General features: G+C 41.6%; 1 protein-coding gene across 3 annotated transcripts in view; it reads left to right on the forward strand.

The window, feature by feature from the left end:
* The first annotated feature begins 243 nt into the window (after positions 1-243).
* Positions 244-27,777, forward strand: part of SLC9A7 (solute carrier family 9 member A7) — a 182,392-nt gene continuing 154,858 nt past the window's right edge. Inside the window, exon 1 of one of the 3 annotated variants that reach the window (XM_027535150.1) lies at positions 244-706. In XM_027535150.1, the coding sequence (XP_027390951.1) occupies positions 391-706 (316 nt within the window). In that variant the 5' untranslated portion in view covers positions 244-390. The remainder of the gene's footprint in view (positions 707-27,777) is intronic. The other 2 variants (XM_027535148.1, XM_027535149.1) reach the window with 2 other exon arrangements.

Raw genomic sequence — 27,777 nt, forward strand, 5'->3', positions numbered from 1 at the left:
GCCTGGCCAGGTACCCCGGCACCGAGGGAGGAGCACAGTGAGGAGAGGGGCCCTCGGCTCGGCCCGGGGGCTAGAGGGCGACAGGCGACCTCGCTGGAGGGGGGAAGGGCGGCGGGACGGGTTTAGGGAGAGCCCCCCCCACCCCCCACGCGGCGCGGCGGGGGGCCGGACAGGTACGCGGGCGGGGGGCGGTGCTTGGGGATCCTGCGCACTGCGTGCGCCCCTCCCCCAGCGCGACTCCCGGCGCGTCCCCGGTCCCTGCCCGGCGCGAGCTGGAGGAGGAGCTGCAGCGGCCGCGGCTACTCGGGCAGGTCGGTGGCGCCAGGGGAAGCTGCCGACGGCGCGGGCTGCCGGTCCCAGCGTGCAGGAGGCGCGGGCGGCGCTGGGGCCATGGAGCCTGGTGACGCGGCGCGCCTCGGCCCGGGGCGGGCGGCCCGGGCGCTGCCACCGCGGCTGCTGCTGATGCTGCTGCTGGGTCGGGGGCTGCGCGGGGCGGCCGCGGCCTCCTCCTATGGGGCGGCGGCTGAGGACAGCAGCGCCATGGAGGAGCTCGCCACGGAGAAGGAGGCAGAGGAGAGCCACCGGCAGGACAGCGTGAGCCTGCTCACCTTCATCCTGCTGCTCACGCTCACCATCCTCACCATCTGGCTTTTCAAGCACCGCCGGGTTCGCTTCCTGCACGAGACCGGGCTGGCCATGATCTACGGTGAGCACACCCTGCACCCTCGCCCACCGTCCCCTACTCCCTTCGGGCACCCGGGCTGCTGTGCTTCTCCCTACCCCTTCCCCTCCCCGCGCCGCCTTGTGCTCCCCCTTCACTTGCCGACGTGTTTCGTTTCTTTTCCGTTTCCCGCTGAGACGGTCTCGGCTCCCAAGGTCAACTGTCTGCATTTTCCGGCTCCCTATTACCATGAAAATGAATTCCACCTCATTTCGACGTTTCTTCCCGGGGGAACCAGGAAAATGAAAGGCACCGGGGTGGTCTGGTTCAGTCCAATCGGTTCTGTTTCAGCTTCGCACCCCACCCCTCGCACCCCCACCCCCAGCCCCAGTTCAGCTCCACAGGATGTGTGTGTGCCGGAGCAGGAGGGGGTGACCTCCTAGGGATCGCTCTGCCCTAGGAGGCAGCCCACCGTGAGGGTGGGTAAGAGCTGACGGGGCTTGGTGGATGCCACATCAATGGGCAACCTGGGTGGGCGCCCAGTTCTGACATCTGTGTTCCCGGATGTCTTGTAAATAAAGTCGGAGCTTGAAGCCCTGTGAAAGGTGAGCGTGGTCCAAGACCTACGGTGATGTACCGCCATGGCGGGCCTAGTCGGGAAGATGGGCACGCCTCCCACCCTTGGGTCCAAGTGGGAAGTTATACCCACTTGCTTTCTTTAAGAGAAGAGGAGCTTTTGCATCCCTCCGATTGTAACAAGGACGCTGCTTTGAAGATACGTTTAAGGCTGTATGAAGAGGAAAAGTAGTGGTTTTAATTCTGGAGTCAGCCTTCTTTTGTTGTGAAAGATGGACTATGCCATCATCCTTTTTTGAGTTTAATGGCACATGGTGTATTACATACACAAGGGTCAGCACAGATCTTGGCGTCACTGCATGGATGTCAGCCACAATCTGAATCATCCCTCTTCCCCTGCCATGCCACCCCCTCCACCCTCACACCTGCCCACCATGACATGACTTCAAACGGGAACCAAGTATTCTCCTTTTGAATTTAATTCAGTGGAGTTAAGGCCCAGGTTGGCATCCTCATGTGAAATAGATGAGTCCACTTAATGACTGTTCCCAGTAGGAAACATTTGACTTCATCAGTTATACTGGAGGGATCTCTCCACTCAATTTCCATTCAGGATTCTGTGATAGAGAATGGAAAGTGAAAACGTTAATCTTTAATGTGACAGTTACCCTTGGCCCTGGGCCTTACTTACTCATGGTGCTTGATTGTTGACAGCCCTGGCTCATGGTCACCAAGGTTATGAAGTGCTCTCCAGGAGCCCTCTAGGTTTTAAAGAGACCTGGCCTAAACAGATCTTGAATTGAAGCAGGACCAGGTCTAAAACTGAGTTTAGTTATTGCAAATTACAGATGTGAACAAAAAACCTGGCCATTCTTGAGGTTTGTGGTTTGTATCAATCTGTGACAAATGACTGATGCCCAGGCTAAAGCAGGTAAGCTCGAAGGTTTCCTGAGCTGATAGCAGAGTGGGGAGTTGAAACATGTCATTTCAGGCGGTTGACTCTGAGCAAATGAGCGTTGCCTTTAGCCATAAAAACATTTTTATTTTATAGCTCCTAGATCCAATTCATTAAAGTACAGTGTGAAATACTTTTAGAAGGTAGATTGGACGGGCTCATAAATATATGCTCCAAGTGCATGGAAAATGAGATTTAAAAATATATTTTCTGAGGAGTACTCCATGTTCTTAGGAGCTCAGTCACCTTTATCTTAAGGCTTGAAAACAACAATAGAATTTTCCGTTGTGGATATGTACTTTTTGAACTCATCTCAATCTCTTAGTCATTGGGATTGTGCTACCAGTGTACTGTTTCACTTTGTGTTATGGAAATCTGGTTTAATTGATGATGTTCAGAAAAGGCAACATCCTGTCATAGCATTCTCTGTAATTTTCTTCTGTGTCTTTGGCTTTTAGTGTTACTGTGAAATGCAGTAAGAAATTTGTTTGTCAATGTGTGATGTCCTAGGTTCTGCCAAATATTAATATTTTGATGTGGATTGCCTATAACTGAGAGAAAATATTTCTTTTTCTCTAAGAGATATTTAGTCTTCTGTTTTAAGTTCCACACCCCCCAGCCCCAAATCTGGGTTCTGATGTCATTTGATTAGCAAACTACACACACACACACTTAAGGGATAGGAATTCTGATTTTAAAAAATTCAATATGAAAATCTTTGAATACTTAAGTGAATGCAGTGCAGATTTCAGGACTTCTCTTTCTCAGTAGAAAGACATCAGATTTCATTTCTTGATATCAGTAGAGGAAGTGAGTGTCCTCTGAGCAATAAAGGGCAAAATGATCTAAGGAAACATTTGTTAAGTATCTGCTGTGTACTGGGTGCCCAAGTAAATTTATGGAGATAACCAATTTAACTTTTAAATGTTGGTAGGTTTTCACGAATGAAAGAGTTCAACTGTGAATTTCAAAAGTTTTACCTTGAAATGAAAAAAATCTAATTCCTGGCACTTTAAAAAATACTTAAGTGGTACTTTGAGAGGAAAAGCTTTAATATTTAAAATAAATTGTGGTGTGTGTGTGTGTATATATATGTATATATATATATATATAAACAATGTGTTAATATATGGTAATATATTAAAATAAATTGTGATAATATGTGTATTTGCTGGTATAGTCATAAAATATCTCTAGGAGGATATGCAATAGCCTAACACCATTGGTTTCCTTGTAGGGGAGGAAGAAGGTAGGTGGAACGTAGGGGTGGGAGGGAAGACATCACTTTATATACTTTTGTGGGTTTTTTTTTTTTTGGACTTTGGAAGTGGAATCACCTAATAGCATGTCCATGCTTCCATTCTGTGGCATTCTTGTGGCATTTTAAGATACTCCTCAAATCATCCAGTTTGATGCCCACTACTCCCTATTTAAATCAAATTGCTATTAATTTTCTGTGACTTTTCAGTTGTCAGCTGTACCCGTGGAACTTTCTCGGAGCCCTGGGTCTGGAATGGAGACATAACTGGGAAAGGGGGGAGGTTTTCTCTCTTTCTCCTTTCTCCTTTTATCTCATTGTCTCCAAAGAAGAGTTGATGTACTTTAGGAGTGGTGTGCACAGATAGATCCCAAAGGACCTAAGGACTGTAAGAGACAGGCTGTGAATACTTAGCATTTAAATGGAAAGGAATTCTACCACCCACCAAGGGACTGTTAGAAGCACTCCTCCTCCCTGACCACTGGTCCAGGCAGCTACCAGGGAAGGTGACCATAGACTGGACTCTCCAGGGACCTTAAAGGGAGCTGCCCCCAACCGCGCCAGACCCTGTGATGAGGGCTGCAGGGCAGCGGATAAGGCGCTCGCCTGGCATCAGTCTAACCTGTTTTGTCAGTGCAGGGAGCTCCTGGCTGTCTGGCTCTGTACGTGATTAAGTGCCATCCTAAAGTTACCAAGCCCCTCGTGTTTGTGCAGCAGAAATAGCAAGTGTTTGAAGAGGGAAGGTGGCATAAACAGACTGTGTCAGTTAATTGTGGTTCTCTCTCGTGTGTAGTTCCACTTTCCCCATAATGTTTTTGTGACAGCTGATATGGGTCCAAAATATCTAACTTCGTCATGCTAGCCTACCACCTGCTTCTCGCTTGCCCCTCCTCCTGCTTCTCGCTTGCCCCTCCTCCACACCTATCATCTTTTCAAGTATGTGTTGGTCAGAACCTTCCAGGTTCCATGGACTGTGGGCTCATTGTTGTTTTGCTGGTGCTGGATTGCTAAGCACAGGCTGAGGGAGGGTTCATAGGCAAAGTCTGAAAGGGGAAATTATGGCTTTTTGCAGTAGTGTGAAATTAACATTTGAGCTTGTGAGCAAACATTTCAGAACCACACTCTTCCTGGTTAATTGGGAAGCTCTGTATAGTCTCAGTTTGGTACCAGATGCCCTGAGTTCAAATGCTGGCCCTCTTACTTGTAAAGCTGTGCAATACTGGGCAAGCTCTCTGAACCTTAGTTTCCTTTTTTCAAAAATGGAGACAGTGTCACTCACCTCACAGAATTTTTGTTATTGTGATATTGTAAAGGTCAAGTGCAGTGTGTCTGCTACTTACTTGGTAAATATTAGTTCTCATTTTCAATTTAGACTTGTGATTATTTGGCCAGCATTGCTACTTGGGTAGAGTCCTGCTGTAATTTAAAAAGGCATTAGGATACAGTTAGTGCGAGTGATGAGAATTGTCATTTTCTTTTTTAAAAAAATTATTTACTTTTTAATTGAAGGATAATTGCTTTGCAGAATTTGTTGTTTTCCGTCAAATATCAACATGAATCAGCCATAGGTATACATTATAATTTTTTGTGGGCCATTTGTTAATACTTAGAAAAGAATTTATAAGGTAGCTGTTCTACTTTTTTATCCAGCAGTCTCCATTCTTGGGCTTTATTTTTTAGAAATAATCACATTAGTGTGTTACATTATATAGATGATAATATTCATTGCAGCAGGAACAAGTTGCAATACTCATTAAGAAGGAACTGGTTAAACTACAGCATATTCCCACTAAGGAATACTGTTCAGTTGGGAAAAAGGTGTTTTGAGATGTCCTTTTAAGGCAGCTCACTTAGTGTTGTGGAAAAAACAAGGCACAAAGCAGTATGTATAGCATTTCATTTATTTTTTTTAAGTCCTGTGATATAAATACATAAACATGATATATATACATTTACATATAACATGTGTGCATCTCTGGATAGAGGCACAAACTTTGACAGTGGGATCAGTTGTTGGGAGGGAGGAAAGGGAGATGTTACTTTTCCTTTTATACTCTTCTGAATGGCCTGAACTTTCTATAACACTGACCATTACTTTTACAATTGAAACATTTAAAAAATAAAGCAAACAACTTTTTTATAGCAAAAAAGGCATTAGAAACAGATCAGTTATGTGGTTAGGTAGCAGTTGTTACTTAAAAGTTATAAATGGAAGTAAAATGTATCTTAAAGTTAGGAAAATGATATTTCCTGAAAGCATTTCTTAGAGCCTTTTTGGAATGATGTAATTAGAAATCACCATTTCACAACCCCCAAAGACAATTAACTTTGGCAAGGATTTTCAACGAATTCCAGAGCCATAGGTGAGAGGTTGTGGGGAACATGGTACTTGCATGTTGTTGAATATCACACCACAGATTACTTATCTATCACAAAGGAAAAAAGGTGCCTTTACAGTAGAGAGGTCTGGCAGTCAGCATCTTATAACCAAGTCATCAAATTTATCCTCGGTCCTCATGGAACTGTCCAGTATTATGTGCCTCCTGTTGTGTTACAAAAGGAAGCAGACAGCTTTACCTGTGTAGTATTCATCCTTTAGATGCTTCATCTGAATCTAATGGAGGTTTTAGGAGCATCTTCCAGTTGATAGGAAATATAGGGGATAGGGAAATAAGTTATAAAATACCGTGTGGAAACAGACATATCCAAAATATGGGACAATCTGTAAGACAGTTGTCCTGGTTTCTTCCAAAAGTCTGTCTATGTCAGGGGAAGCAGAAAGGCAGGATAAGTGACTGAATTGTGTTCTCTCAAAAATTCATATGTTGAAGTCCCATTCCCCAGTGTGATGGTCTTTGGAGGTGGGATCTTTGGGAGTAAATTAGGTTTAGAAGGGGTCATGAAGGTGGAGTCTCCATGATAGGATCGGTGCCCTTATAAGAAGAGGAGACCAGATTTTCTCACTCTTCTACCATGTGAGGATAAACCATCTGTTACTCTCATTAAACTCTCTGTGACACTGTGAAACTCTAACAGTAGGTTTCATGAAATGGTTAGGCTTGCATGACTTGAGAATCTGTAACTTCCTTTTCATTTCAGTGTTTTGGTTTGATTTTCAGATTCACATGTCTTTTGAAAAACTGCCTCTGTTCACTTAGAAGGGCATATATGTTAGGAGACTTTTCTCTTTTGGTTAAAGCTTGCTCCCTCTCTTTTAATCAATGTAGATATCTGTATTAGGGTAATGCTAGCTGTTATAATAGACCAACCCCAAATTTCCATGGCCTAACTTGAAAAAACTTCATTTTTTTCTCATGCAGTGGGCCAGTGCAGGGATCTGGCAGGTGGGTCTCCATGTAGTGGTGATTCAGGGACCAGGCGCCTTCCATTTTGTGGCTTATCTGTCCCTTGGGCCGTTGGAATCCTCCCCCTCCAGCCCATGAAGGAAGGACAGAGAAGAAGATCATAAGGGGAAGACTTACATACTAAACCTGGAAGTAGTGCACATTGCTTTGCTGTTTCTGTTGGCCAGAATTTGGTCACGAGGCCACATTGAACTGGAAGGGAGGCAGGAAGATGTAGTCTAGTTGGAGTAAGAGGAACAGGTTTGGAAAGCAGCTAGCCAATCTCTGCTTAAGTATTTGATTAATACTTTGTCATATGTAATCCAGAAAAGAAACGTAGTAAGATTTTCATGCATTTTTGTTGTTGGTTGTTGATAAAGTAAATTTTCAAGTGATCCAGTTTGAAAAGGGCATTCATCTCGAGTTTTATTAAGTTGCTTCAATGAACCTATCAGCATCGCCTGGAGAGCTTGTTAAAAATGGCAGGTCTGGCCCCAGACTGATTGAGAATGTCTCAGTGAGGCCCAGAAATCTGTCATTCAATGCATTACCAGGGATTTTAAATACTGAAATTTGAAACTCACTGCTACAGAATATTTGTTTTGATCCTTTAAATTCATTCACTACACTGCTTGTAATTAAATAAATGTGGTAAAAAATAGCACCTGTTTATTGAATACCTGCTATCATGGTCAAGCACCATATTATTTTGCATAGTTTAAGCCATATAACCTTAACAGAAAATGTAATGAAGACTGTATTTATTTATTCAAGGAATTTATTCAAGGAATAAATAAATTTATTCAAGGAATAAATTGAAAGTTAGGTTTAGTACCTCATTTGTTTAGGGTCACACATTTGAGATTGGTAAATGGGGATCTATTGAAGGATAGGATCAATAGGTTGAGGATGTATTTGGCTAGGATAGAGGGGAACCTGGATTCTGCCCTGATCACCTGCTTCCAGGAGGTCATTGAGGGAAATTCATGCCCAGAGTATAAAACAAAGCAAAGTAACCCTTTATTATTAGCTGGGGCTTTGGCTCCAAACTCCAGTGTACAGCTGCAAGGGGTGAGGTTGGCCAGTTTATAAGAATCCCTTTTCCTATGCTAGATTGGCCTTGGGCCCTTGAATCCAAGTGAAGCCAAGATACCTGCTCATTTGTATTCCAAAGACCACATTCCAGGTGTTACTCTGTTGCTATGTGTTATGGACTGAATGTCTGTGCCCCTCAAAAATCCTATGTTGAAATCTTAATTCCCAGGGTGATGATGGTAATGGGATGTTTGGCCTTTAGGAAGTAATTAGGTTGAAGGTGGAGCCCCTCATGAATGGGATTGGTGCCCTTAAAAAGAGGCCCCAGAGAACTGTCCATCCTGTGAGGGTGCAACAGGAAGTTGGCAGCGTGCAACCTGGAAGAGGACTCTCACCAGGACTGGAACATGCCTGTACCCTGGTTTTGGATTTCCAGCCTCCAGGACTGGGAGAGAGAAATTTCTCTGGTTTATAGGCTGCACAGCCTGTGGTACTTTGTTACGGCAGCCTGAACTAAGACAGTATGACAGAAGGCTTCCAGTGTTACGGGGCAAAATAGTCAAACAATGATCAGAGTGGCTGCTCTAGGCCTTCTCAGGTGGGAGCAGTTGCCTAAAAGTATTCTCATTTCTACACATCACTATCACAGAGGTGGGGAGGCAAATTGAACTGGGTCTGTCACACTCTTGGGTCTCTCTGCTCTTACTGTGCTAGTTGTCACAGACATATCAGTCTCCTGGAGAGAGTTTCCAAAATACGTTAGAAAGAAACCCAGTGCAGGCCGGAGTGTCTTTTGTTTGCTGCTGTCTCTGTCCCTAGAACAGTTGTAACACATAGTAGGTGCTATGGCAACATTTATTTAATGGATTCTACCTTGTCTAACAAAAAGATGCTATAACACTGCTTAGCACTAAAGATCCTTGAAGTTCTTGTGCCTCAGATTTACACTGAGAAGGAAACTTTTGTGAAAACATCTGCTTGAATCACAGAGAACTGTTTAAGGAAGGAGAATGAAGGGATAGGTGAATAGATATTTGCAGAAAATTGTATATTTAGCTGATAAGCCACATGGTTTTTTTTCTTATTTCTTGTGGTAAAATATGTATAACATGAAGTTTGTCATTTTAATTATTTTAGCTGTATAATTCACTAACATTTGTAACATTTATAAAATTGTGTGGCAATCACCACTATTTCCAAAATGTTTTCATTTCTCCAAACAGAAACCTTATACTCATTTAAGCAGTAATGCCCCATTCCTCCCTCCTCCTAACCTCTGATAACCTTTAAGCTACTTTCTGTCTTAATGAATTTGCCTATTCTAGAAATTTCATATAAGTGTATTCATACAATATTTGGTCTGATTTTTTTCACTTAGAATAATAATTTCAAGGTTCATCCATGTTGTAGTAGGTATATGAACTTTATTCCTTTCTGTGGCTGATTAGTATCCCATTTTAAATATACACTATATTTTGTTTATTCATTCATCAGTTCAGGGACACTTGGGTTGTTTCTACCTTTTGGCAACTGGTGGTATAATGCTACTATGAACATTTGTATACAAGTGTCTGTTTGAATCCCTATTTTCAATTCTTTTGAGTATATACCTATAAGTAGAATTGCTGGGTCATAAGGTAATTATATGGGTAACTGTTTGAGGAACTACCAAACTGTTTTCCAAAGTAGCTGCAAAATTTTACACTTCCACTACAGTGCACGAGGGTTCCAATATCACTGCATCCTCTCCAATACTTTTTTTAAAAATAGTCACCCTAGGGACTTCCTTGGATAAGGAAATGGCACCCTACTCCAGTACTCTTGCCTGGAAAATGTCATGGATGGAGGAGCCTGGTAGGCTACAGTCCATGAGGTCGCTAAGAGTTGGACATGACTGAGCAACTTCACTTTGACTTTTCACATTCATACATTGGAGAAGGAAATGACAACCCACTCCAGTATTCTTGCCTGGAGAATCCCAGAGACGGGGGAGCCTGGTGGGCTGCCGTCTATGGGGTCGCACAGAGTCGGACACGACTGAGGTGACTTAGCAGCAGCAGAAGCAGGGACTTCCTTAATGGTCCAGTGGCTGAGACTCTGCACTCTCAATGCAGGGGGCCTGGGTTTGATCCCTGATCAGGAAGCTGGATCTCACATGCCACAACTAAGACATGGTGCAGCCAAATAAATAAATATTAAAAAAAAAGACAGTCACCCTAGTTGTTGTGAAGTGTTAGTTTATTATGGGTTTGATTTACACTTCCCAAAGAAAGGCAATGCCAAAGAATGCTCAAACTACTGCACAATTGCACTCATCTCACATGCTAGAAAATAATGCTCAAAATTCTCCAAGCCAGGCTTCAGCAATATGTGAACCGTGAACTTCCTGATGTTCATGCTGGTTTTAGAAAAGGCAGAGGAAGCAGAGATCAAATTGCCAACATCCGCTGGATCATGGAAAAAGAAAGAGAGTTTCAGAAAAATATCTATTTCTGCTTTATTGACTATGCCAAAGCCTTTGGCTGTGTGGATCACAATAAACTGTGGAAAATTCTGAAAGAGATGGGAATAGCAGACCACCTGACCTGCCTCTTGAGAAATCTGTATGCAGGTCAGGAAGCAACAGTTAGAACTGGACATGGAACAACAGACTGGTTCCAAATAGGAAAAGGAGTACATCAAGGCTGTATATTATCACCCTGCTTATTTAACTTCTATGCAGAGTACATCATGAGAAACGCTGGACGGGAAGAAACACAAGCTGGAATCAAGATTGCCGAGAGAAATATCAATAACCTCAGATATGCAGATGACACCACCCTTATGGCAGAAAGTGAAGAGGAACTAAAAAGCCTCTTGATGAAAGTGAAAGTGGAGAATGAAAAAGTTGGCTTAACGCTCAACATTCAGAAAATGAAGATCATGGCATCTGGTCCCATCACTACATGGGAAATAGATGGGGAAACAGTGGAAACAGTGTCAGACTTTATTTTTTTGGGCTCCAAAATCACTGCAGATGGTGACTGTGGCCATGAAATTAAAAGACGCTTACTCCTTGGAAAGAAAGTTATGATCAACCTAGATAGCATATTCAAAAGCAGAGACATTACTTTGCCAACAAAGGTCCATCTAGTCAAGGCTATGGTTGTTCCAGTGGTCACGTATGGATGTGAGAGTTCGACGGTGAAGAAGGCTGAGCGCCGAAGAATTGATGCTTTTGAACTGTGGTGTTGGAGAAGACTCTTGAGAGTCCCTTGGACTGCAAGGAGATCCAACCAGTCCATTCTGAAGGAGATCAGCCCTGGGATTTCTTAGGAAGGAATGATGCTAAAGCTGAAACTCCAGTACTTTGGCCACCTTATGTGAAGAGTTGACTCATTGCAAAAAACTCTGATGCTGGGAGGGATTGGGGGCAGGAGGAGAAGGGGACGACAGAGGATGAGATGGCTGGATGGCATCACCGACTCGATGGACGTGAGTCTGAGTGAACTCCGGGAGTTGGTGATGGACAGGGAGGCCTGGCGTGCTGCGATTCATGGGGTCGCGAAGAGTCGGACATGACTGAGTGACTGATCTGATCTGATCTGATATAGTCCATGGGGTCGCAAAGAGTAGGACACGACTGAGCGACTGAACTGAATTGAACTGAAGGAAAGACATAAGCATCTGAATGCAGAGTTCCAAAGAATAGCAAGGAGAGATAAGAAAGCCTTCCTCAGAGATCAACGCAAAGAAATAGAGGAAAACAACAGAATGGTAAAGACTAGAGATCTCTTCAAGAAAATTAGAGATACCAAGGGAACATTTCATGCAAAGATGGGCTCGATAAAGGACAGAAATGGTATGGACCTAACAGAAGCAGAAGATATTAAGAAGAGGTGGCAAGAATACACAGAAGAACTGTACAAAAAAGAGCTTCACGACCAAGATAATCACGATGGTGTGATCACTCACCTAGAGCCAGACATCCTGGAATGTGAAGTCAAGTGGGCCTTAGAAAGCATCACTACGAACAAAGCTAGTGGAGGTGATGGAATTCCAGTTGAGCTCTTTCAAATCCTGAAAGATGATGCTGTGAAAGTGCTGCAGGCAACATGCCAGCAAATTTGGAAAACTCAGCAGTGGCCACAGGACTGGAAAAGGTCAGTTTTCATTCCAATCCCAAAGAAAGGCAATGCCAAAAAATGCTCAAACTACCACACAATTGCACTCATCTTACACGCTAGTAAAGTAATGCTCAAAATTCTCCAAGCCAGGCTTCAGCAATACATGAACCGTGAACTTCCAGATATTCAAGCTGGATTTAGAAAAGGCAGAGGAACCAGAGATCAAATTGCCAACATCCGCTGGATCATCAAAATAGCAAGAGAGTTCCAGAAAAACATCTATTTCTTCTTTATTGACTATGCCAAAGCCTTTGACTGTGTGGATCACAATAAACTGTGGACAATTCTTCAAGAGATGGGAATACCAGACCACCTGACCTGCCTCTTGAGAAACCTGTATGCAGGTCAGGAAGCAACAGTTAGAACTGGACATGGAACAACTGACTGGTTCCAAATAGGAAAAGGAGTACGTCAAGGCTGTGTATTGTCACCCTGCTTATTTAACTTCTATGCAGAGTACATCATGCGAAATGCTGGGCTGGAAGAAGTGAAATGCTGGGCTGGAAGAAGCACAAGCTGGAATCAAGATTGCTGGGCGAAATATCAATAACCTCAGATATGCAGATGACAGCTCCCTTATAGGCAGAAAGTGAAGAGGAACGAAAAAGCCTCTTGATGAAAGTGAAAGAGGAGAGTGAAAAAAAAGCTCAACATTCAGAAAACGAAGATCATGGCATCCAGCCCCATCACTTCATGGGAAACAGATGGGGCAACAGTGGAAACAGTGTTAGACTTTATTTTTGGGGGCTCCAAGGTCACGGCAGATGGTGATTGCAGCTGTGAAATTAAGATGCTTACTCCTTGGAAAGAAAGTTATGACCAACCTGATAGCATATTCAAAAGTAGAGACATTACTTTGCCAACAGAGGTCCATCTAGTCAAGGCTATGTTTTTTCCAGTGGTCATGTATGGATGTGAGAGTTGGACTGTGAAGAAAGCTGAGCACCCAAGAATTGATGCTTTTAAACTGTGGTGTTGGAGAAGACTCTTGAGAGTCCTTTGGACTGCAAGAAGGTCTAACAAGTCCACCCTAAAGGAGATCAGTCCTGGGTGTTCATTGGAAGGACTGATGCTGAAGCTGAAACTCCAATACTTTGGCCACCTCATGCGAAGAGTTGAGTCATTGGAAAATACCCTGATGCTGGGCAGGACTGGGGGCAGGAGGAGAAGGGGGTGACAGAGGATGAGATGGCTGGATGGCACACTGACTCGAGGGACATGAGTTTGGGTGAACTCCGGGAGCTGGTGATGGACAGGGAGGCCTGGCGTGCTGCGATTCATGGGGTCGAAAAGAGTCGGACATGACTGAGTGACTGAACTGAACTGAAGGGCTAGAGATGTTGAGCTTTTCACATGCTCATTGGCTGTTTGTTTATCTGTTTGGAGAAGTATTCATTCACACCTCTGCCTGTTTTACAAATTGGGTTATTTTTTGTTGTTGGGTTGTAGGAGTTCTTTGTATATTCCTGATATTATTCTGTTATCAGATATATGGTTTGTAAATGTTTTCTTCTATCCATTGGGTTGCCTTTTCACTCTGTGATAGTGTTCTTTGATGTGCATAGTTTTAATTTTGATTAAGGTCAATTTATATATATTTTTTCTTTTGTTGCTTGTGCTTTGGTATCATATCCAAGAAGAAATCATTGCCAAATCTAATGCCATAAAGCTTTCCTCCTATATTTTCTTCTAAGAGTTTTATATTTTTAGTATTTATTTATTTATTTGCCTGAGCTGCACAGCTTGTAGCATCTAAGTTCCCTAACTAGGGATCAAACCTGACCCTGGCAGTGAAAGGTCTGACTCCTAACCACTAGACTTCTAAGGAATTCCCAGTTTTAGCCTTTAAGTTTAGACTGTTGATCTGTTTTGAGTTAATTTTTATATATGATTTTTAAAAATTTCCTTTTTCAATTGTTCGTTACTGGCATATACAAGTAGGACTGAAGTGGTTTTTTTTTGGGGGGGGGGTGTTGATTTTATACCCTGTAGCTTTGTTGAATTTGTTTTATCATCTCTAACATTTTTTTTTTTTTTTTGGTGTGTATTCTTTAGGGTTTTATATGCAAGGGAAAAAGATGTAATAGGTGGAGTATGAAAGAGTCTAGATGTGGGCTTCTAAAGGGGTGGGGTTTCACAGAGTAAGCTTCTTCCGGCAAGCAATGGCAACCCACTCCAGTACTCTTGCCTGGAAAATCCCATGGATGGAGCAGCCTGGTAGGCTTTATTCCATGGGGTCGCTCAGTCGAACACAACTGAGTGACTTCACTTTCACTTTTCACTTTCATGCATTGGAGAAGGAAATGGCAACCCACTCCAGTGTTCTTGCCTGGAGAATCCCAGGGACCGCAGAGCCTGGTAGGCTGCTGTCTATGGGGTCGCAGAGTCGGACACAACTGATGTGACTTAGCAGCAGCAGCAGCAGCAAGTAAATGCAACAATGTATGCACAGTGTTTCTGTCTAGCAAACTTGTTCAAGGCTCAGATATTTTTTTAAAATAAGGACTGATTAGGTACTCTTACCAAAATTTCTGGTTCCCAGAAGAAAGCAGGTGTGCTGTATGAATTACATTTGTAGAAACTATCTAGCTGTATTCAGTATTCCAGGCACATGAAACAACCTTATCAATTAGTAGCATGGGGGATATTTTACAAAAGCTCAAATTCTCAGGAACTATTGTATGGGTCAGTCATATAAGCAGGCCTCCTAGAGATAGCAACATCTGGCCTATTATATTAACTTTTTCCTGAAGGGTGGTATCATCTGACTCTTAGCTTTTTGTTCTCCTGAGGCTTCTTCAATTTCATGACACTTTTATTTTTAAAAATCATCTCTTTTTTAGATTTATTAATTTTATTTAAAAAATTATCATGAGTAATATTGACTTTTGATGTACAGTTTTATGAATTTTATAACATGTATAGATATGTGTAACCACCACCACCACAGTTGAGGTGAATATGAATTCCTTCACCCTAAAAAACTCATGCTACCACACTGCTCTGACAGTCACTGACCTGTTCTTCATCACTGTTGTTTTGTCTTTCAAATATCAACATAAATGGAATCCTTCAGTATGTAACCTTTTGGGATTAATTTTTTCACTTACCATAAGGCCCTTGATATTTAGCCATGTCATTGTAAGTATCTATAATTAGTTCCTTTTTATTGCTGAGTTGGATTTCATTTTATGGATATACCATAGTTTGTTTGCAAATTGAAGGACATTTAGATTGTTTCCAGTTTTTTTTTTTTTTTTTGTGATCATGAATAGAGCTACTATGAACATTACTGGCTCTCCTGGTGTCTCATTGGTAAAGAATCCGCCTGCAATGCAGGAGATGCAGGTTCAATCCCTCTGTGGGGAAGATTCTCTGGAGGAGGAAATGGCAACCCACGCTAGTATTCTTGCCTGGGAAATCCCAGGGACAGAGGAGCCTGGCGGGCTACAGTTCATGCATTCCATACACTCCATGGGGTTGCAAAGAATCAGACAAGACTGAGCTACTGAGCAAGCATAAACTATGAGCACAGGTTTTTGTGTGAATGTAAGTTTCCATTTTTCTATGATAAATACCCAAGATTGGGATTGATGGGTCATAGGGTAAGCATGTGTTTAGGTTTATAAGAAAATTGCCAAACTGTTTTCTAGAGTAGTTGTACATTCCAACCAGCAATATATAAGTGTTCCAGTTGCTCCACATTCTCTTTAGCACTTAGTATTGTTAGTATTTTTAATTTTACCCATTCAAATAGATGTGTAGTGGTATCTCACTGTGGTTTTAATTTGCATTTTCCTGATGCTTAATATCTTTTCTTGTACTTATTTGTCATTTTTCACATATTCTTTTTGGTGAAGTGACTGTTCAAGTGTTTTGCTCATTTTCTAATTGTATTGTTTTCTTTGAATTTTGAGTTCTTTTTATATTCTGGAATCAAGACCTTTGTTAAATATGTAATATGAAAATGTTCTCTTCTAGTTTGTAGCCTTTTTTCATCTTACAGTGTCTTTTGTATAGCAAATGTTTTTAATTTTGATGCAATCCAGTTTATCAACTTTCCCTTTTTTATTGATTGTGCTTTTGGTGTCATGTCTAAAAATTTTTTCTTTAACCCCAGGTCAGGAGGGTTTTGTTTTCGTCTAAAAGCTTTATGGTTTTGCATTTTGTACATTTAGATCTGTGATTTATTTGGAGTTATTTTTTGACTAAGATAAGTTTAAGTTGAGGTTTATTTTTTTGCATATGGATGTTTCATTGTTGAAAAGGTGATCTTTTCTTCATTGAATTACTTCTGCAACTTTTTCCAAAATCAATTCCATATATATATATATATATATATATATAGCCATGTCACACAGCTTACGGGATCTTACTTCCTCGACCAGGGATTGAACCCTGGGCCCTAGACAGTGAAAGCACACAGTCTTAACCACTGAATAGCCAGGGAATTCCCTCAACTGCCCATATTTGTGTGGATGTATTTCTGGACTTCCTCTTGTGTTCCACTGATCTCTGTATCTAGCTTTTTGCCAGTACCATACTATCTTGCTTGCTGCAGCTTTGTAGTGCATCTTAAAATTGGGTAGTGTGAGTCTTCCATTTGTATTCTTTTGTAGAATTGTTTTGGCTGTTTTATTTCAAATCTTCTGTATTAATGATTTTCTATGTAATTCTATCAATTATTCACAATTTAGGGCACTTTTATCATGCCCCCCCCCAAAACCCTGTAGTCATAATCCTTTCAAATTGTTCTTTCTCCTCATAGGCATATGCTGATTTCTTCTGAATACCTGAGGGAGAGACCTCTGGATCTCCAGGATTCTCTCTCTGTTTGGGTCTCCTTTCTGGTACTCAGTCCTATGAACTTTAGCTGCTTTTGTATCCAGAATCCCAGCTTTGTCAGTTTCGGGAGTCAGCTAGACATGTCTCTGTTTCCCCTCCTTGTTTTGTGGCTTGGAAACTCTCTTAAGGCAATAAGCTGGAGCAGTCAATGACTTACCTTATTACCCACCCCCATCTCTCAATCACCTCTTCTTCATTGCCTCCTTTCAGTGTCTTGAAAACCATTATCTTGTGTATTTATGTTTGTTTTTGTTTCAGGCATGAAGCTAATTCCAGTCCCTCTTTCTCTGTCTTGTCTCAGAGTGGATGCCTTAATTCCATAAAGGAGTTTTGGTCTTTTTTTTTTTTTTTGGTCATTGTAATCCCCATACACACTCTTTTTGTGTTACTTATATTGAAATCTGGACTTCATGTGTATATCTGTGTTTTTATACAGCTATGCATTTTTTACTTGAGGATAATTGCTTTACAGTATTGTGTTGGTTTCTGCCATACCTCAACAGCTATTCATTTTTATATACACACGAACACACCTTTAAAACAAGCCTACCATGGATGATCTTATTCTAGTCTAGGAATCTGTTGGCTATTGTACATTTTTACTGCTGAGAGAACCAGGGAAAGAAACAATTGCGTTCATTAACAGAGTAGGCTATGAATGAGCTGGAGTGATTCTCTTCAGTGGTATGAATGAGAAAATTGTCTCTTTTCAATGGCGGTGTTGTACAGAGTGTTTATGATGGTACTGGAGAGAGACATAGACAAGACGGTAATACTGCAGTGTCACCTGAAAAAAAATGCATGACATGAAAGTTGTGAGTTTTATTTGGGGACCTGAGCCTGGGAGACAGCCTCTTAGATAGTTCTGAGGAACTTCTTCTAAGAGGTGATGGAGAAGCCAGAATATGTATGAACTGGTGGGCAACTGTAGTGGCTAATGGTTTGATCTTTGTAGAACTGGAATGACAGGCAATATTTTTTCTTTACAGTAGTGATTTTTATTCATTGTGGGGATATTTGGTAAAGGGTGGAGCTCTGATGTGGCAGATGAAGTCTCAATCCCAGTCAGAAAAAAAGAGGCAAGTAGTTCAGTAGGAGACAATTGTGAAACAGGCATTGGAAAAGCTGAGAAGCCAACCAGGGTGCATTGAAGTGACCTAGAGATAAAGCAACAGCAGGAAGCCACTGTCACCCCTGGGGTGGACATAGGGAGAAGGTGGTGTTACCAGAGTCCTGGAGTGAGGTTGCCTAAAATACCCTCGCCTGTTTCCTCTCATCCTCCTGTCTCTCACTGGTGCCACCCATTGGATGAATTTAACTGGAAGCCACTTGGAAGGGGGCCTGGAAATGTAGATTACAGGAGTTTCTCCTTGTTTCCTGTCCCCGGAACATGTAGCAGAACAACAAAGGGTAGAAAATGGATCTGAGGTCACATAAGTCCAGGACTGGTGTGAAGATCCTTCCTCAAACTGAATGTCCATTCTGAAATATAATATTTCTAATACCTAGATATGGCCCAGAAGGGAGGAGGAAAGCTGCATGGTCAAGGGTCCAAGGAGCCAATATTCCTGTCAGCAGTCTGGGGGAAAGGACGCTAGGTGTTGAGGTAAAAGCTGCATTTGCTACGATAATATATGCCTAAAGAATGGGATGAGGTTATTATGATAAATAGTTGTTCACAGTTGAAATGTTAAGTATCTGCATGAACAAACCCCACATTAGCTATTTTGTAAGCTTAACTACTGATGCTGTTTGATTGAGTTATTATACATTATTTAAGGAGAGGAAGTGATGGTAAATATGAGGAGAGAAGGAAGGACCCTTATGTTTTTTATTTATTTTTTATTTGGCTTTGCTGTGTTGCTTGTGGGATCTTAGTTCCCCAACCAGGGATTGAACCCAGGCCATGACAGTGAAACCGCTGAGTCCTGACCACTGGACCAACAGGGAATTCCTGGAAGGACCCTTTTTGTAGTGTAAATAACATTATAATTTAATGCATATGTTATTAATCTTTGTAAGCAAAATGGTAGATATTTCTGTAACAATGTCTTTTTGTTTTTTAATCACAGGGGCTACATTAACAGTGATACCCTAGCATCTCTAAGCCCTTTATTGATGAGTTCAGCCAGGGAAACTGTGCCTATGGAGGGTACTAATCTCTGAGTTCATGTTTTAGAGTGATATCTCTTTAATTTCTACAATTCAGTTAACTAGGAACATTCCTAGTTACAGTTGGGTTTCTGTAAAAGAGGACATCTCCAGGGGAGTGAGTCAGTTAAGCACCTGCTGTATTCTCAGTCTCCACCACTGGTATGGAGGGCCTGGTTAAGCCCTGCAAATGACACAAGGTCAATGATACAGGTTTGAGTTTAGTCTACCTCAAAAGGCCAAATGGACATCAAACATTTTGTATGTTACAGGAACATATAAGTTGGTGAAAACAAGTTTTTTTTTTTCTTTTTGCCTTACTGCACGGCTTGTAGGAATCTTAGTTCCCTGACCAGGGATTGAACCCACACCCTTGGCAGTAAAAGAACAGACTCCTAACCATTGGACTGCCAGAGAATTGCCAACAATTGAAATTATTGTAACCCAGGCAGGTATATCAGTTATTTGAAACTGATCAGAATCCTTAATTAGATATCAACACTTTCACTTCAGTTCAGTTGCTCAGTCGTGTCCGACTCTTTGCAGCCACATGAAATCACAGCACGTCAGGCCAACCTGTCCATCACCATCTCCCAGAGTTCACTCCAACTCACGTCCATCGAGTCGGTGATGCCATCCAGCCATCTCATCCTCTGTCTTCCCCTCTTCCTCCTGCGCCCAATCCCTCCCAGCATCAGACTTTTTTTCCAATGAGTCAACTCTTCGCATGAAGTGGCCAAAGTACTGGAGTTTCAGCTTCAGCATCATTCCCTCCAAAGAAATCCCAGGGCTGATCTTCAGAACGAACTGGTTGGATCTCCTTGCAGTCCAAGGGACTCTCAAGAGTCTTCTCCAACACCACAGTTCAAAAGCATCAATTCTTTGGTGCTCAGCTTTCTTCACAGTCCAACTCTCACATCCATACATGACCACTGGAAAAACCATAGTCTTGACTAGATGGACCTTTTTGGCAAAGTAATATCTCTGCTTTTCAATATGGTATCAGGTTGGTCATAACTTTCCTTCTAAGGAGTAAGTGTCATTTAATTTCATGGCTGCAATCACCATTTGCTGTGACCTTGGAGCCCCCAAAAATAAAGTCTGACACTATTTCCACTGTTTCCCGATCTATTTCCCATTAAGTGATGGGACCAGATGCCATGATCTTCGTTTTCTGAATGTTGAGCTTTAAGGCAACTTTTCACTCTCTTCTTTCACTCTCATCAAGAGGCTTTTGAGTTCCTCTTCACTTTCTGCCATAAGGGTGGTGTCATCTGCATATCTGAGGTTTTTTATATTTCTCCCGGCAGTCTTGATTCCAGCTTGTGTTTCTTCCAGCCCAGCGTTTCTCATGATGTACTTTGCATATAAGTTAAATAAGTAGGGTGACAATATACAGCCTTGACGTACTCCTTTTCCTATTTGGAACCAGTCTGTTGTTCCATGTCCAGTTTGAACTGTTGCTTCCTGACTTGCATACAGGTTTCTTAAGAGGTAGGTCAGGTGGTCTGGTTTTCCCATCTCTTTCAGAATTTTCCACAGTTTATTGTGATCCACACAGTCAAAGTCTTTGGCATAGTCAATAAAGCAGAAATAGATGTTTTTCTGGAACTCTCTTGTTTTTTTGATGATCCAGCGGATGTTGGCAATTTGATCTCTGGTTCCTCTGCCTTTTCTAAAACCAGCTTGAACATCTGGAAGTTCACAGTTCGTGTATTGCAGAAGCCTAGCTTGGAGAATTTTAGCATTACTTTACTAGCGTGTAAGATGAGTGCAATTGTGCGGTAGTTTGAGCGTTCTTTGGCACTGCCTTTCTTTGGAATTGGAATAAAAACTGACCTTTTCCAGTCCTGTGGCCACTGCTGCGTTTTCCAAATTTGCTGGCATATTGAGTGCAGCACTTTCACAGCATCATCTTTCAGGATTTGAAAGAGCTCAACTGGAATTCCATCACCTCCACTAGCTTTGTTTGTAGCGATGCTTTCTAAGGCCCACTTGACTTCACATTCCAGGATGTCTGGCTCTAGGTGAGTGATCACACCATATTGTGATTATCTGGGTTGTGAAGCTCTTTTTTATACAGTTCTTCTGTGTATTCTTGCCACCTCTTCTTAATATCTTCTGCTTCTGTTAGTTCCGTACCATTTCTGTCCTTTATCGAGCCCATCTTTGCATGAAATGTTCCCTTGGTATCTCTAATTTTCTTGAAGAGATCTCTAGTCTTTGCCATTCTGTTGTTTTCCTCTATTTCTTTGCATTTTCAGATGCTTATATCTTTCCTTTTCTCCTTTGCTTTTTGCTTCTCTTCTTTTCACAGCTATTTGTAAGGCCTTCCCAGACAGCCATTTTGCTTTTTTGCATTTCTTTTCCATAGGGATGGTCTTGATCCCTGTCTCCTGTACAATGTCATGAACCTCCATCCATAGTTCATCAGGCACTCTATCTATCAGATCTAGTCCCTTAAATCTATCTCTCACTTCCACTGTATAATCATAAGGGATTTGATTTAGGTCATACCTGAATGGTCTAGTGGTTTTCCCTACTTTCTTCAATTTAAGTCTGAATTTGGCAATAAGGAGCTCATGATCTGAGCCACAGTCAGCTCCCGGTCTTGATTTTGCTGACTGTATAGAGCTTCTCCATCTTTGGCTGCAAAGAATATAATCAATCTGATTTTGATGTTGACCATCTGGCGATACCCATGTGTAGAGTCTTTTCTTATGTTGTTGGAAAAGGGTGTTTGCTATGACCAGTGCGTTCTCTTGGCAAAATTCTATTAGCCTTTGCCCTGCTTCATTCCGTATTCCAAGGCCAAATTTGCCTGTTAACCCCAGGTGCTTCTTCACTTCCTACTTTTGTATTCCAGTCCCCTATAATGAAAAGGACATCTTTTTTGGGTGTTAGTTCTAAAAGATCTTGTAGGTCTTCAGAGAACCAACTTTAGCTTCTTCAGCATTACTGATTGGGGCATAGACTTGGATTACTGTGATATTGAATGGTTTGCCTTGGAAACGAACAGAGATCATTCTGTCGTTTTTGAGATTGCATCCAAGTACTGCATTTCGGACTCTTTTATTGACCATGATGGTTACTCCATTTCTTCTAAGGGATTCCTGCCCACAGTAGTAGAGATAATGGTCATCTGAGTTAAATTCACCCATTCCAGTCCATTTTAGTTCGCTGATTCCTAGAATGTCGACGTTCACTCTTGCCATCTCCTGTTTGACCACTTCCAATTTGCCTTGATTCATGGACCTAACATTCCAGGTTCCGATGCAATATTGCTCTTTACAGCATCGGACCTTGCTTCTATCACCAGTCACATCCACAACTGGGCATTGTTTTTGCTTTGGCTCTATCCCTTCATTCTTTCTGGAGTTATATCTCTGCTGATCTCCAGTAGCATATTGGGTACCTACTGACCTGGGGAGTTCTTTCAGTATCCTATCATTTTGCCTTTTCATACTATTCATGGCATTCTCAAGGCAAGAATACTGAACTGGATTGCCATTCCCTTCTCCAGTGGACCACATTCTGTCAGACCTCTCCATCATGACCCACCTGTCTTGGGTGGCCCCACAGGACATGGTTTAGTTTCATTGAGTTAGACAAGGTTGTGGCCCTAGTGTGATTAGATTGACTAGTTTTTCTGTGGTTATGGTTTCCGTGTGTCTGCCTTCTGATGCCCTCTTGCAACACCTATCGTCTTACTTGGGTTTCTCTTACCTTGGACATGGGGTGTGTCTTCACAGCTGCTCCAGCAAAGCGCAGCTGCTGCTCCTTACCTTGGACGAGCGGTATCTCCTCACCACTGCCCCTCCTGACCTTGAACGTGGAGTAGCTCCTCTAGGCCCTTCTGCGCCTGTGCAGCCACCGCTCCTTGGACGTGGGGTTGCTCCTCTCGGCCGCTGCCCCTGACCTCGGGCGTGGGGTAGCTCCTCCCAGCCGCTGCCCCGACCTTGGATGTGGGGTAGCTCCTCTCAGCCGTTCCCATGCCGTCACAGCCTGGCACTCTCACCCGCTGCCCCTGACCTCTGGCGTGGGGTAGCTCCTCTCGGCTGCGCTTGTGCATCAATACTTTAGGAATGTTCAATGTTTCGATTATTTGTTGGATTAGCAAAATGTCCAGTGAATTGTTAGTACATTGTAATTTGCTTGACACAGTCTTTCAATGTTTCAAATATCTAGACTTTGTGGGAAAAGACTGCATGTAAAGTATAAGTACACTTGAATAGCTAATGAACAACCTTCTGGTTTGAGTTCAGAGATGTTCACTGTAGAGTTCCTATCCTTAAAACAAGAAAAAAGCTAGACAAATTGCAAATTCATGATTTTTCTTGAACCCACCAGAACACTGAGGTTTCTGGGCATACTGCTAACCCCAAATCAGAAGACACAGGTGCCACGGTAGGGGTAAATAGCACGGGAACATTAGCTTACCTGAGATAGACACTGCTGAATGTCATATAAGTCAGTAAGATCAAATTGTTAATGAATTGCCAAAGGTTGGGGGCCATAGGTTTAAAAGGTTCTCATCCTCTTGCAGACTTTTCCTTCAGGGTCCCCATCAGGTCCTCCCAGGGAAGATCAGGGAGATTCCTGAGACAGTGTCTCCTGCATGCTGGCTAAGATAGTGGAACAACAGCCACTGCCCAAATCTGCCCAGACATATCTCCTCATCTCCCAAAGGAACAAAAGTTTTCATTTGCGGGAAGAAAGGGAACAAAAACAGGTAGAAACCCACTGCACCTGGGAAAGGAGAGCAGGAAAAACAATGAAGCTATATTCAAGCTCCGGGAGTAGGTGATGGACAGGGAAGCCTGGTGTGCTGCAGTCAATGGGGTCACAAAGAGTCGGCCATGACTGAGTGACTGAACTGAACTGAACTCTTAGGGGAGGAAAGGAATATCATAATTCTGAGCCCAGAATTTTGCTGTGGATGAGGATCACATGCTTATGAAAGCCACAGCCCCAAGACCCAGGGCCACAGTACCTATCTAATATTGAGAACTGATCAAAACAGAAGAGACTGCCCCTGTTTCCCACCTCCCTGCTTCCAAGCCAACAAGCATCAAGTAAAGATAGCAATAGAATTGATAAAATGCAATCATAAAAAATACTCAGTAAAGCCTAGAGAAAGCAGAGAGGAAAAGACAAATGAAGAACAAATGAAACAAATAAAAAACAGCTAACAAGACAGTAGATTTTAATCCTGCCAGATCAGTAATTACTGATCACAATTAATCAGTAATTTAAATGTGAAAATGTGAATGGTCTAAAAGACGGAACTTGTCAGATTGTATTTTTTTAAAAGATTAAACTGTATGCTGTTTACAAGGAATCCACTTTAAATATAAAGATACAGATTCAGAATAATACACCATGCAAATGCTAAACGAAAGCTGAAGTAGCTTGTTAATTTCAAATAAAGTAGACTTCATAACAAGGAAGGTTAGGGACTTGAATTATATCTGAAAAATCATTTCACCTTTATCATATAATGTAACATAATTACAAGAGTGCTATCCCATCACCTTTGCCATATTCTTTTGGTTAGAAGCAAGTTAGAAACCCTACCCACCCAAAACATAGGTAGTCCTCACTTCACATCAGTCTGATATGTATGAATTTCAGTGACCATGGTTAAATAACACTAGTCCCCTAACAACATAGTTCAAATTTTGCTCAGTTGTGTCTGACTCTTTGACCCTTTGGAGTGTAGCCTGCCAGGCTCCTCTGTCCATGGGATTTCCCAGGGAAAAATACTGGGTTGGGTTGCCATTTCCTCCTCTAGGAGATCTTCCTGACCCAGGGATCAAACCCGAGTCTCCTGCATCTCCTACATTGCATGCAGATTCTTTACCCACTGGGCCATCAGGGGAGCCGATGGTATATTAACTGTGAGTAATTGCATAAAATTCAATCTTTCCTGCTAACTGTTTGTACTACATAAATAACAGATGGACATCAAGATGAGTGACCAATCTTTCAGAGTCTGTCTGTGATGGTCACCACCCACCTATTATTCAGTTCATACACAGACAGCAAAGCTTGCAGTTGGGTTGCTTCCTTGTCTCCCAGTGACAAACCCATGTGACATTTTGCAAAAATGGATGACTGAAAGAGGGAATTGGCCAGCAAAGATGAGAGTGCAGCAGACAAGTGAAAAGTGACAACACTGGAAGAGAAATTTGTATCAAACATAAAGGGAATAATAGAAGAAGTTGTTGGTAGCAGAAATGTCAACACTGCCACCATTTGAGAAACACTAGATATACAGCCAGATGAACTTAGTGAAGAATTGATATAAACGAACAAAGTGGTTGTGATGAAAAGGATGATGATCCAGAGGAAGAGATGCCAGAAAAAAAAAAAAAAAAAAAAAAACAAAGCACTTCAGATTGAAGGAGCTGTTGGAGAGATTTCAAGATTTGTGTGTGTCATAGAAAGTGCTAAGGATATAATGTGAAGCTGATCCTAACCTAGAAAGGAGTGTGACAGTTCACCAAGGCATAGACAAGATGCTTAGTCAGTATCCCTCTGTAATGTAAATTATACAGTGAGAAAAAGAAAGCAAGCACTATTCAAACTACTTTTGATAAGTTTTTTTAACAGAAAAAACTTTTAATTCTTAATATTTTGGGTGTTCTAAAGTATACTAAATAAATATTAGTTTTGCTCTCTTTTCATTTCTTTTACATTTATAGCCAAGAGTAAGAATCTTAATGTTTTGATGACATTTTTTAAGGATCATTGAACAATTAATGTTTTCCCCATTGATTATTAAGATTGCTTTCCTTGCTTTCAGTTTGCACAGTTGTTTTTGCAGTCCCTATTACCCTGGGGGACTGTTATACTATTTAGTGATTAAAAAGAATGAAGTAGTGATTCATGCTAAACCATGAATGAATCTCAACATTATGCTAAATGAAAGAAGTCTTGCACAAAAGGTCACCTACTGTGTGATTCCATTTACATGAAATGTTTAGAAAAGGCAAATGTATAGAAACAGAAAATAGATTAGTGTTGCCTGGAGCTGGAGGTAGAAACAGGTATTAACTGTAAAATGGTATCAGGGTTCTTATGGGATGTTGGTGATGATGGTTGCATAGCTTGGTAAGTTTACTAAAAATGATTGAATCATACACTGGGTGAATTTTATGGAATGTAAATTATGTATAAACCAATAAAGTTATTTTTTCTTAAAAATGAAGGTGAAGTAATGACATTTCCAGATAAAGACTGAAAGAACTTGTTCCTAGCAGATCTGCCTTATTGGAAATACTAAAGGAAGTCTTTTAGTATAAAAGGAAATGACAATGGGCAATAACTCAAATCTGTACAAGGAAATAAAGACCATTGGAAAATGTAAATATGAGTAACTATTAAAAACTGCATAAGTATATTTTTCTCTTCTCTAAACTTTTAAAAAGATAGAAAGTTGAACTAAGCATTTGTTATACTGCTGTATTGTTGGGTTTGTACTATATACAGAAGACTTGTATTTTAAAATACTGCTATGAAGGAAGTATGTGGAAATAGAGCTAAAATCGAAGAAACTTTCAATATTTTACTGAACTGAAATCAGCATCACACTGAAGTAGATTGTGATTAAGATGATTGTTGTAATTCCTGGAACAACTTCTATGAAAATAAAAAATAGCACAAAAATATAATTTAAAAAAGGAATTATAATTCGACACACACAAATATATATATATATATATATATATATAGAGAGAGAGAGAGAGAGAGAGAGAGAGAGAGAGTGCGCGCACGCACACACGCAAGTGCACCAGGGAAAGCAAGCACGCATGTGCATGCACACAAGAAAGCAGTGAGAAAATAACAAAGAACCAAAATGATATGTAACATAGAAAATCAGTAGCAAAGATTGAAGTCATAAATCCAACCATTAAATGTTATTGGACTAAATACTGCAATCAAAAAGCAGAAATTGTCACACTAGGAGAAAAACTGAGCTCCAACTCTATGCTGTCTAAAAGTGAAAGTGTTAGTCCCTCAGTTGTGTCCGACTCTTTGTGACCCCATGGACTGTAGCCCACTAGGCTCCTCTGTCCATGGAATTCTCCAGTCAAGAATACTGGATTGGGTAGCCATTTCCTTCTCCAGTGGATCTTCCTGACCCAGGGTTTGAACCCGGGTCTCCAGCACTGCAGGCAGATTCTTTTCCATTTGAGCCACCAGGGCTGTCTAAAGGAGACATAATTTAGGTAAGGTTTCTCAACCTTATACCATTGAAATTTTGGACTGAATAATTCTTGGTTTTGAGGGCTATCCTGTGCACTGCAAGGGATTTAGTAGCATCCCTGGCCTTTATCCATTACATGTCAGTAGTAGATATGCAGTTGTGATAAACATACATTTCTCTAGTTGTTGCCAGATGTCACTTAGGGGGCAAAATTGCTCCCTGCTGAGAACTATACTTTAGGTTCACAGACAAACATGCACACGCACGTTGAAAGTAAAAGGATAGAAAAGTATGTGCCACCTAACATGAATCATTAAAGCACTGGAGTAACTATGTTAATATCAGACAAGATAGACTTTAAGACAAGAAATATTATTATAGATAAAGAGGGACTCTTCATAAGGCCGTCAGGAAGATACAAAAATTATGAATGTGTATACACCTAAAAACATCTTAAAAACACATGAAGCAAACCCGACAGACTTGAAAAGAGAGATATATAATTCAATGATAATGAGTCAGTTCTGTCGCTCAATCGTGTCCGACTCTTTGTGACCCCATGGACCGCAGTACA

The sequence above is a fragment of the Bos indicus x Bos taurus genome, chromosome X, assembly GCF_003369695.1.
Source record: "Bos indicus x Bos taurus breed Angus x Brahman F1 hybrid chromosome X, Bos_hybrid_MaternalHap_v2.0, whole genome shotgun sequence".
In the NCBI taxonomy this organism is placed as follows: Eukaryota; Metazoa; Chordata; class Mammalia; order Artiodactyla; family Bovidae; genus Bos; species Bos indicus x Bos taurus.